Source organism: Gossypium arboreum, chromosome 2, assembly GCF_025698485.1.
Source record: "Gossypium arboreum isolate Shixiya-1 chromosome 2, ASM2569848v2, whole genome shotgun sequence".
Lineage (NCBI taxonomy): Eukaryota > Viridiplantae > Streptophyta > Magnoliopsida > Malvales > Malvaceae > Gossypium > Gossypium arboreum.
This window is the reverse complement of record NC_069071.1, coordinates 111,265,232-111,277,797: the sequence shown is the minus strand read 5'-3', so window position 1 is coordinate 111,277,797 and position 12,566 is coordinate 111,265,232. Positions and strand designations below refer to the sequence as shown.

The 12,566-nt window shown below is 29.5% G+C and overlaps 2 protein-coding genes across 2 annotated transcripts; both read right to left on the bottom strand.

Moving 5' to 3' along the window:
• Nucleotides 1-4,251: 4,251 nt before the first annotated feature.
• On the bottom strand, nt 4,252-4,881 carry LOC108462761 (uncharacterized). Its single transcript, XM_017762671.1, has one exon. It carries the CDS (start codon nt 4,879-4,881, stop codon nt 4,252-4,254), a length of 630 nt encoding a protein of 209 aa, XP_017618160.1.
• A 1,840-nt stretch (nt 4,882-6,721) lies between these two features.
• Nucleotides 6,722-8,448, bottom strand: LOC108463157 (uncharacterized). The gene is made up of 4 exons (XM_017763103.2): nt 8,084-8,448; nt 7,849-7,989; nt 7,479-7,686; nt 6,722-7,103 (listed from the first exon to the last, which is right to left on the bottom strand). Exons 1-4 carry the CDS (start codon nt 8,441-8,443, stop codon nt 6,979-6,981), a joined length of 834 nt encoding a protein of 277 aa, XP_017618592.2. The 5' UTR covers nt 8,444-8,448; the 3' UTR covers nt 6,722-6,978.
• Between the last annotated feature and the right edge of the window lie 4,118 nt (nt 8,449-12,566).

Below are 12,566 nucleotides of genomic sequence, written 5' to 3'. Positions count from 1 at the left end.
GATTGGGTTTTATTAGGTTTTTTTTGGTTGATTTACATGGATATTGAGTATTTGACTATTAGTTCCCTATGGATAGGGTTGAATTTATATAATACTTAATAGTTTATTTGACTTAGATACCCAAAACTTGTAACACTACCTAACCTTTATCCGTCCCCAGAATAGGATTATGGGGTATTACCAGTCAATATAGTTCAGTTACGGACATTAATTAAAATAATTGTTTACACTTATCCTAAATTTAATATAACGTCCCTTTAATGGGCCCTTGAAGTCCAATATAAATAGTAAAATTAATTCGGGACTAATTTAAAATTACTACGAATTTTTCTCAAAATTTCAAAATTTTCCTATCGAATAGTACCCACAAGCCCGTGTGGTCTAAGGGACACGCCCGTGTCCTTTACCCGTGTAACTCTCTGACTTATTACTTATGAACAAATAAGTTTCACACGGCCAAGACACACACCCGTGTGCCAGGCCGTGTAGTTTCAAAATGAGTCTTACAATTCAAGTTTACCAACCTTACAAATCATAAACCACAAGCAATTCAATTTTTAAACTTTTAACATGTTATATAATCAACTATAATTATTTGTAACAATATTTATAATAATATCCCAAAATGACCACTTTTAACATCCAAGGTACATGCCATTTACCAAAAGAAGGTACTTTACCACTTTGAGTTCGGGATCGGCTTGGATGATGAGTCGTTAATCACTTTCGTATCTAACCTGTGCACGGAAACAAACCATACGCTGAGTATGCAATTAGTGGTATTTCTATAAACCAACACTTAAATAATTATAAATACATATATAACACTACTCAAATTCAATAACTATTCAAATATTCACCTTTCAATTCAATGCTCTATTTTATTTCAAACTCAGTATCAATCATTATTTTTCAATAACGATTATTTGTTTATTGTTATTCAATAACAATCAATTATTCAGTATCAAACAATCAATAACAATCAGTTATTCAGTCCAGTAATACAGTCATTCAGTGCAATAGTTTACCCCTATTAACATAACTCGGACATTGACGGATACACGGATCCAACCAACACACCAGTATGGCACTCAGTGCCTCATCGGCTTTGCCGAAGTAAACAGTAACAGTACGGTACTTAGTACCTCATCAAATTAAACCGAAGTAACAGTAACAGTATGACACACAAGGTGCCTCATCGACTCGAAGTCGAAGTAACAATACGACACTTATAGTGCCTCATCGACTCAAGGTCGAAGTATCCCTGAACACTTCCAATCCTATGGCATGCCAATTATATTCGACTCAGTCCGATATAGTTAATAGGGTATTCAATTTCACTTTCAATTTTTTCAACCAATACACATTTCAATTAATCACATATATTCTCAAATCAATACAATTCACTTTACTTTTCAATAACAAATATTTAAATTTCACAATAATCACATATTAATAATTAATTTTATCACATTCCCAATCAATATATTTTTAAATATAACATACATCCAATATTCAATTTTATATCAACCACATATATCCATAAAAATTCAATTCAATAATAATTACTAATACTTACCTTAATTACTTACAATAACATATAAACCGAATATAACAGTTAATAATTAAAATTCAAATTAATTACCAATTCAATTTAAATTCAATATCAATGCTCAAATATCATATAAATTATGATTTCACAAATACTCAATTCAATATCAAATATACTACACTTACCTTAATTTTCTTACCATAAACATTTAAATTAAAATATAACAATTAATAATTAAATTCGGATTATAGAAATACAAACTGTAATTTCTCAAATTATTCTTCATCTACCTTTTTCTTTCCTTTCTTCGTAAATACTTCGGATGCGATGTTAACTATTTAAATTTCAAACTTTCAAATCTTAGTTTCTCCTTTTCTTTTCTTTCTTATTCTTTCTTTCCCACTTCTGGCCAAGCTTCTGTTCTTTTTTTCTTCTTTTGTTTCTTTCTTTCTTTATATATTTATTCTTTTATTTTATTCACTTTATATATATATATATAAACTAAATATCTATTATACAATTAACTACACATATACAATTGTACACATATTTTTCACTACATTTTGTACATCATCAATATCATACACTTGTCATTCATCTTACTTATTTATCAAATAAAAATCTTATAAAATAAATAATTAACAAATATCAAATAATAAATATCTATTTAATAATCAATATATATATGACAAATGTACATTATATACATTGTTACATTTGTATATTATCATCACCTTACATTTGTCTTTAATTTAATTTAATAATAATAAATAATAAATATCTATTTACTTAAATAATTAAATAAAATATTACAATTGTATGTACATGATTTATCACACTTGTATTTTACTATCACCTTACATTTGTCAACTTATTAATTTATTTATCATATAAAATCTTTTAATATGATTAATAATCATAAAATATCTTTATATTTAAATTATAAGTAAATTATATATTTAAATTACAATTGTACAAATATAATTTTTACACATTTATATTTTTATTACCATATATTTGTATTTATTTAAATTGTTTCATAATATAGTATAATTATAATATAATCAATTAATAATATATAATATATATACCTAAGAAAATATCAGACCGCCTCAACTATATCAAATGGCATATATGTCATTTTGGTCCCCTTACTTTTTATTAATCTATCATTAAACTTTTACCCTTTATTCAATTTAGCCCTTTTACTAATTACTCTAAATTAAGCTAAATTCATTTAATAAAAACTTAATTAACCACTCAATTAACTTCGTAAATATTTTTAATAAATATTTACCAATTTATTTTCTAAAACGGAGACTCAATAATACACTTTTCCGATAACCGTAAAATTCGTGTCATTACAAAACTGATAATTGATCAAATAAACGTTTAAACCAATTAAGTAAATCAAATAAACTAATTTATTTCAGTTAAATCAATTCAATTATCTTTATTTATTTGGTTTAACGACTTTTTTCCCACCCTCGAGCATAGAACAATTAAGGCTTCGTTTGTTTCACTGAAAATAACTTCCGGAAAATGACTTCTAGAAAATGATTTACTTTTCTGGAAAAGCTAATATTTTTCTGGTGTTTGAATGAATCTGTGTAAAATATTTTCTGTTATTTGGTAGATTTCTTTAAAATATTTCATAAAAGTTGTTTTCAATTAAACAAACATACATTTGAGATTTTCTTATTTTTCATTGTTTAATTGAATTTGTTTTTATCTATAATTTTATATTTTACATTTTTTGCATATATTAAATATTATGTTAAATTGATTCATTACAACATCATTTTTAATTACATGACTACTAAGTGAGTATTTTTATTTAAAAATGTGACACCAACAAAATTGACAAAAAATTTAACGATATCAACAATTGGACTTGATTTTTAAATTTGAAAAGTAAAGGAGTAAATTCTTAAAAATAAAAGTACAAAGACTAAATTACAAATCTGTGAAGTGTACATAGACTTATGATATATTTTAACATTTATGCTACAAAACATTTATTATTAATATATTTATAATTGTAATAAATATTTATTACTAAAATATTAATATTGAATATTTTCAATAATATGTAAATAATATTATTTAAAATTATTATTTTTAAAATTTATTATTAAAATAAAATTAAAATAATTTTAATAAATTATATAATAATTTATTATATGACTAAATATAAATAATTAAATATGTATGTTTAATAATATTGAAAATATAACATTTTCAATATTTTTAAAATAAAATAAATTTTATTATCAATATAATAATATTAAACTTGATTTAAATTAATTTTTATAAAATAAAATAAAATTATCTATAGATGAATTATTTTCCGGAAAATGACTTACGTTTTTCAAAAAGGTTGGTCATTTTATAAGAAAAAAAGAAAAAGGGCTTATTTTACCTTGACATATAAAACACAAAAAAAAATACGAAAACATTTCTGTAAAACTTTTACATGTAAACAAACGGACACTAAAAAAAAACTAACACAAAGCAATTGTTTATACTATTCATTAATCATAACCTATATTTACAAGTTCTTAGATAATGGAATATATAAACACCAAAATAATTTCTTAGGTGGTTAAATTGGAAATAAATTCTTTCTAAATTTGTTTGAATAAAAATAATCGACCTATACATGTAAAAAAAATCAATGATAGAATCAACTATGAATTTCATAATGGGACTAAGCATATCTTAGGGTGATCAAAGATGATTCCACCATTACCAGTACTTGGTACAAGCTGCATATCAAGCTTAGGACAATGAGGATTCAAATCATAATCCCATCCCAGTATACCTGTTCGATACGAAACCCTCAATTTCATCCCTACAACAAAGCTCATTTCCCCTTTAATTTCATCTTTCCTTATCCTTTCCAATACCCAATCATCAACATATGGTTGTTCTTCCCCACATTGAGCCCTGTTGAACTGCATTTCCACTAGCCTTTGCTTCTTTGGCCCAAGGTGCATTGCTTCCACAACAGCACACGAAATTGGGTTACTGTAATTGTAATACAACGAGCTCTCGAAACTGTGTATGGACATCTCTAACATGCTGTTCCGGTTAGCGAACAACACCGTTACGTTCCATCTTGTCTCGGTTAAGAAACAGGATACATTAAGGCCTGACATGGTGATTGAATGGATTTTGAGTATCAATGGTTGCTGTTGTGGTTTTGGTGCATATCTTGACGCCATGGTGATTCCAATTATTAAAATGATCATGCCAGTGACTGTGCCAAGTATTGTAAGTGCCAATTGTAAGTTGCTTGAATATGACTTTGGTTCCCCATTCGCCATAACCCTTTCCTGCACACTTTTCAACCACACTAATGCTAACTTAATATATATATTGGAAAACTAATTAAACCCCATTTCTAGAAACTTTGAAAAGGGAATCAAAGTCTAAATTTGATCTCATCTTTTAATTGAAGAAGAAGAAGAAGAAACATAGAGGGACAGTAATTACCTTGGAAAACAGTTGAGTTGGTCCCTTGTTTGTATGATGATGGTTTGGCAATGTTGTTGAATTTTTAAGTGAGAAGTGGGAATGGTTTTTACTAACAGATAGTTTTAATGGTGATGCAGTGATTTAGAAAATACAGTGGAGAAATATGGAATGGCGGTTTCACTGCTTATTTTGATTCAAATCCAGCAGTTTTTCTTTAAGAAACGTCGCCAGTTTTTGGAAAAGATTTCTACAACTATCAATGGGACTTGGGTGAATTCCACTAATAGTCACCCAATTATTAGTAAAGTTATAAAATGGTCACACAAGTATTCAATTTTTTTTATTTTGGTCACCAACCGTTAAATTACTAATGGAAAGATAACATGGTAGCTTTTAAAATAGGTATAATACTAACTTTAACCCTCAATATTTATAAATTGTGTCAATATTTTGGTCACACGTAGCATTTACAAATTGTGTAATTTGATTTTTTTTTGCAGTTTTATTTTTTTATGATATTGAGAGTTAATTTTAAAAGAATAAGAAAAAAAATTATTACTTTGAATTTTTTATGTTTCCATTTCGATATATTCTTTATCAAATTTAGTTGATAAAATCATTTATTTAGGTTTTTAGGTGAAATGATCACAAAATAAGAAGTAAAACTACAAAAAGAATCAAATTATACAATGTATAAATATTGAGGGTTAAAATTACTATTATGCTAATTATAAAAGTTCTCACTAATCCCGGCTCTCCTTTTCTCCTTCCCCAACTTAGTGGTAACTTTCTTATTCTTTCCCCAGACCCTGCTAGTAATAAAGATGTTAATTTCTTAAAATATATCATATACGTAGGTAAAAACAGGGGAAAGGGCCAAATTTATTCCGACGGGAACAAAAGTAACAATAATATTTATAATGCTACGACAACAGGTATAGTAAGCAAAATCATATAAAAAGAAAAAGGGAGTACGAAATAACCAGAACGGATGTTTTAGATGGACATCAAGTGGTTGATATTATTCCCTCATGACCAAAACTTCTTGTTTTAAAGGGTGAATCTATCAAACTCGACCATCCATTAACAATTAACCCTAATACGTGTAAATTTAATCAAGAGATGCAAAAATAGTACTTCAAAACCCACTTCGATCTTCTTCTTGACATCTATTGTTTTTCCACAAATCTTTTTTGTCTTCAAAGAGAGTCCTCCAATTCATAATACTATTTTGAATTTATAAATTTTTTTTCCAAATATTTAATATATGTACCAACCAATGTAATATATGTACCAACCAACATAAAAAGTTTTTATTGATTTCATTTGGGCTTAGCCCTTGGCCTTATTATTGTATCCATTTGGGCTTTTAGTCCTTTATGTTGCAATTGATTTTTTTAGGAATGAGTTATTATCATCAAACAAAAATAATAAGAAAATAAAAAAGGATAATTAACGCCACCTATTCAACCACAAGTCCACATCACATTGACCCAAAGCACTTCTGATTTCTTTTATCAATTTATTTAAAATATTTTTATATATTTGAACATTTTAGGTTAAAATCAGATACCCATGACAGTACTATTTCTCTGCAAAAGGAAGCCATTAAATGCTCTCACTGCTTTGTCTTTTCATCAACAATAGGAAACCCCAACCCCAACCCAAAAACATAAAAAGCAAAAATGCTTTTAACATGCAAAGCCAATATCAATTTGTCTTTCTCAAGTAAAAGAGCTTTAAATATTCCTACCATTGCTACATCAAAACATATTACAAAAAAAGATACCCAGAATACCTAAGTCAACTCAATTCTCCCACAGGACCATTTATTTATCTCTACAAAACCTAAATCATACCCTACATTTTCCTACAAAGATTTGATTGAAAACCTAAAAGCTTATTTCACCTTCTATCTTCATCCTCTCTTATTCAATCATAGCAAATCACCAAGTCCAGTCCCTGTGAAACCCCATCTCTGGTGGAAGATGATAATAGCAATCCTCTTGTTTCACAACACCTACTCTTTTCATGGATTTCATCATCTCTTGGGGTTGTCTAGTTCTCATGCCTGTCAAAGATTAAATATATATATTTTTCAATGTAAGGTCCATGTTAGAGATGGTAGAAAATTTGCAGGTACACTATAAGCATAATGATTATTCCAAAGTCCTAGTTACATGAATAGTAAGTTCACTGACTAAACTATACAATATGGAACTTTATACAAAACATTTCCATGAATACACAACAATGATATTTGTATTTGTACTGATCATTATCATAATCATAATCTTTTACCTTTGTTTTTAATAGCCTGAAAATTTTGTCAGACCTGGAAAAACCGTATCAAGAGACAGACACACCACCATTTGTTCTTAACAATAATTCCTTTTACCTTTCATACAAAGACCATATATTTACAAAAACGAAAAAAGGAACTTACTTTGTTTCTTTGTGGAATCAAAAGGGGTGTTCACAATACGAGGATGAAACACACCAGTGCCACCAGATTCTCTCACCAAACCACCACCTAACCCCAATTTATAATTATTAAAACCATTAGCTTCAAATGGCAAACCCCGGTTTTGAAAAAGCCGGTTTTGTTGTTGCCTTTGCAGAGACCTAACCCTGGCTTCAACGTAGCTCTCAACCTACAAAACATAAATAGTGACAAGTGACAACCCATTGTTTAGCTTTAATACATCCATCATTACTGTACAAGTGAACAAAAAAAAAGGCACTGAAAAGTGAAAGGACGGTTCATAACTTGATAAAAGCACTATACCCCAAAAAATTAGAACCTTTAAATGTACCTGAGCTTGAGTTGGTTTCAAGAACTGGAACTCATAAACCGGTTTAGTTCCAGCAAGAAATGGACCGTTTCTGAACCCGCATGAGTTTTGAACCAAGCCAGCCCCATGAACTGAACCGTAGCGAACCGGTTCTTTAAGCCTCTGCAAAGTGGGGGAACAAGAAGAAGAACAAATGAGAAACAAACAAAGGGAATGTTACAAAAGCATAAAGCCATGCAAGGGTTAAGAAATGAACCTGAAAGTTGGTGACTTTGGGTAGTTTCTGGTGATGCTTAGGAAGCGAAAGGGCGGCAAAACGAGGAGCTAAGTCATCCATGCAAGTGAAAGGGAGATGATGGTGGTGAAGGTGGGGGTTGAATTTGGAAGGGGGGTCGTGGAGGAAGATATCGGAAGGGAGCCAAAGTTCACCGTCATCCAAATTTGGAGGAGAGTTAGAGAAGTGATTCGCCATTGTTATGGGAAGTGGAGAAGCAGGGTTTTCGAGGAGGAAACGAGGCTTACGGGAGATGAAGGGGCGCTTTGCTCTCAAAGTGACGTTACCCCTCTCACACTCACTTCTTAAACAAGGACAGAGGGTGAGCGAAAGTATATACATTGAATTACCCTATGTTTGGATGACTACTAATAAAGGAAAGGAAAGGGCAGTAGAGTGAAGAAGGTCAAATTACATTCTAAGTCCCTATATTATTAAATTATTTAATCAAATCCTTTTTACTATTAAAAAAAGAAGGGTAAACTGTAATCAAGTTCACCAAAACTATTAGTAAGTTTATGCTTTCAATTAAGCTTTTGGGATGTTAAAATTATTATTGTATGTATAACATTATTTGCATTGCCTATATCAATCGAAAGTTTTCTTTTCACCTTTTTTTTTTCATAGTTTAGTTTTTTTTCATAAAACAGTTTTGAACGTTATAAATCAGCAAATAAATATCTAAACAAATTTTTTTTCTCTAATATCTGACACTGACTGTTAGATATCAGATAGCTTTAAACTTAAGATATGTTCTTCTACTCATCGATAAATATTAACGTTGAATTGTCATTTTGAGCTTGCTAGTTGGACTTAAAAAAGCTAACAACATGTTAACTTAAATAAAAACTTTTGAATAGTTTATTGACTTAAATAAAAAATTTTAAATACTTTAATGACTATTTTATTACTTTTTGAAATTAAGTAACAAAACATAAACTTACTAATAGTTCAAATGACAATGGGTGTAGATTCCTCTTGAAAAATAATTAAATTGTGACATTTTTAATACTCACTATTTAAAAGATTATATGATTTTTTTTAATTACCGTTCAACCCCAAATAAAAAATTTTATTTGCAGAATCAAAAGAGCTTTCAAAATATTAATTTTGTTAAATGGTATATGATACTTTCTTTTAAACGGTAAATGTTAACTCTTGTAAAATAAGAAAAACTACCCAAATAGTTACCCTAGAATTATCACGTTCCTGTTTTGGTCACTCTACATTTTTTTTGTCGATTTTAGAACTATTGTTAAGAATTGTTCTTGTTTTGGTCACTCTTCCATTAAAACCAATTGGAATGCTGACTGTATCTATAACACCCCCTACCCGTATTCCGAGCCTAGAATAGGGTACGAGGCATTACCGAACTTAATACGATCAATCATGTAAAAATCAGCCATAAAATTTCTTCTAAATTAAAAACTTCCGTACATATGTTTAACGTCCCTTATATGGGCCTACGAGGCCCAAAACATACATTCGGGGTGGTTTGGGACCAAACTGTAAACATATGAAACTTTTGTAACACTTAGAAATTTTTCACACTTTGGAGAGTCACACACCCGTGTTTTCAACCCGTGTAACTCTCTGTTTATAACTTCATCACCCTTGTCAATCGTACACTTCATATAAATAACAAGAAACATGTATGGGCTCAATTCTCATTAAATTTCTAATATATATATACACAATTTCACGTTAAGTAATCATACAACATATATCAGCCATATCTCTGTCATCTAAATATATTTTCATAACAACTTATCTTGATTTCATACTATTTCATATTTAAGCTTAAATAACCAAAGTATTTGAAATATCATCTTTATGCAAATAGTACACGTGAGGCATATAACTCCATAATTATGAACGAACACATTTATCAAACATTTTCCATATTCATATATCAATGTCTCATGTCTCCATATATCAATAACCGTCATTTTCATGAATTTCGAGTTCAATTTCATAATTATTTATCTCGTGTTTAATTTATTCCATGTCGGAACTTTATTCATTATGTAACACTCCTTACCCGAGACTGTTGCCAGAATCGAGCACGAGGCATTACTAAACTTATTCTATCCCTTAAATAGGTTTAAATTATTTATTTAAGCATTTCAGAATGTGCTGCCATTCTGCGTCGTAGTCGCCTAAAAATTCATATCTTGAGTTCCGAAACTCGAAATTAAGATCCGTAAATTTTTCCTAAAACTAGACTCATATATCTATCTACTAATTTTTTTCATAGATTTTTGACTTGGCCAATTAGTACAGTTTATTAGTTAAAGTTTCCCCTGTTTCAAAACTCGACTGCACTAACCTCTTGTTACTACGAACCATGTTTCTTCCTGTACAAAATTCATATCACTAAGCCATTTGTTTCTATTAAAACTAGACTCAACAAGGATTATAACCATATAAAGTATACCTTCTAATTAGTTTTGTACAATTTATGGTGAATTTCCAAAGTTGAAATAGGGGTTCTAGAAATCGCTCTGACCCTGTTTCACTAAAACTCAGATATATCATGAAATATAATACCTTTACCTATTTTTCTTATTCCATAAGAAAATAGACATAATAAGATTTAATTTCATATATTATTCATCTTCAAAATATGTTTATACAATTTTTAGTGATTTTTCAAAGTTACGTCATTGCTGTTACTTGAATCTGTTTTTAGGTTACTTTCACATTTTTCATAATTTTCATGTGATAATCACCATTCAATCATACATATTAATAAACATGCATATCATCGGCCATTTTTATTAGCTAATCACTAGCAAGTATTTACACATCATTCATTGTTCATATTATACCAAAAGGGCTAAGTTTCTATACATGCCATACACAAAACAAAACGCCTAATTGTACCGAGTTATTTCTTTGATAGTGTGATCGGCCTCCGACGCTTCCTTCGATCCCCGAGTGGCTAGATAAGTACTATAAGAAGAAGAAAATAAAGAGATTAAGCACTAGGCTTAGTAAGCTTACAAGCAAATAAATCACAACATTCAACATAATGGATAATTATGCATAATATCATCTAACATCATAAATTTCTTTACTTCTCAATTTCTATCTTCTTCTTTATTCCCTTACCTTCTTTCTTACCTGACCTTTCCTTCTTCATAAGTATAATCTACTTTTCCTTTGCTGTTAATTCACTGTAATTTAACTCGTATCCTGACCCGTTAAACCACTCGGAATACTAAGGATACTAGGGTCGTTCGCTCTATCAATATCTCGCCAATGCCATGTCTTTGACATGGACTTACATGAATTATTCTGTCTCCAATGCCATATATAATATGGACTTACATGGCTCAATCTGTCTCCAAAGCCATATTTCTAATATGGACTTACATGGCTCATTTCGTTCGTCTCATCAACCCTAATATCCTAACATTCCTAGGGTTCAACCGGCTTTCTAACACTTTTCCTCTGTCACTTCACCTTAAATTCGACTTTAAATATTTTCATAACATAAATATATAAATGCTGAAATTGACAATAATAATGTAAAATAAAAGAATATTGCATTTATTTATGTAAACTTACCTCGATACAAAATGTGACTAAACTTTACAATTTAGTCCTTTACTTTTCTTTTCCCAGATCTACTCTCAATTTCACTCTTCTTGATCTATAATAGCAAATTTAGCTTATTTAATATCAACATTTATCAAAACAACCCTTTACTCAAACTTTGGCAAAATTACATTTTTGCCCGTAAACTTTCACATATTTGCACTTTTTCCCCAAGGCTCGTAAATTAAACTTCATCCTATTTTCTTATGTTTTATGACATGTTGATCATTTTTCCCTTCTATGGCAACATCAAATTCACACACTAACATGTACTTATGACTATTAGGTATTTTTACCGATTAAGCCTTTTTACTCGTTTTCACTTAAAACCAAGTAGCACAAGTTGTCTAACATAATTTAAAACCTCATATTCCATCATAAAACATCAAAATACACAAATTTCACCTATGGGTATTTTTCCAAATTTGATTCCTAACTTAAATTATTGCTAGCATAAACTTTATCGAGCTACGGACTTCAAAACGTAAAGATCATTAAAAACGGGGCTTGGAATCACTTACTATGAAGCTTGAAAGTTGAAGAAACCCCAGCTATGGAGAGAGGTAAGGTTCTGCTGGTAACTTGAAGAAGATTATACAATTTTATCATCTTTTTCACCTTTTTATTAATGTTAATAACCAAATGACCAAAATGCCCTCCTTACTAAACTTTCAAAAATTCCTTCCATGTCCTAATTTTGTCCATGAACTTAAAATTGGTCAAATTACCATTTAAGATCTCCTAATTAATATTCCAAAATAATTTCATACTAAAACTTCTAGAATGCAAGTTTTGCAAATTATTCGATTTAGTCCCTAACCTCAATTTAAGCACTTTATGCATAGAATTTTATCACGAAATT

What these genes read in the sequence shown, in the direction of transcription:
- LOC108463157 (XM_017763103.2), bottom strand. Translation starts at nt 8,443, where the DNA reads ATGTATATACTTTCGCTCACCCTCTGTCCTTGTTTAAGAAGTGAGTGT. An exon ending in CCAAAGTCACCAACTTTCAG is followed by an intron (nt 7,990 to 8,083) that starts GTTCATTTCTTA and finishes CCCACTTTGCAG; the next exon opens with AGGCTTAAAGAACCGGTTCG. An exon ending in TGATTCCACAAAGAAACAAA is followed by an intron (nt 7,104 to 7,478) that starts GTAAGTTCCTTT and finishes AATCTTTGACAG; the next exon opens with GCATGAGAACTAGACAACCC.
- LOC108462761 (XM_017762671.1), bottom strand. Translation starts at nt 4,881, where the DNA reads ATGGCGAATGGGGAACCAAAGTCATATTCAAGCAACTTACAATTGGCA.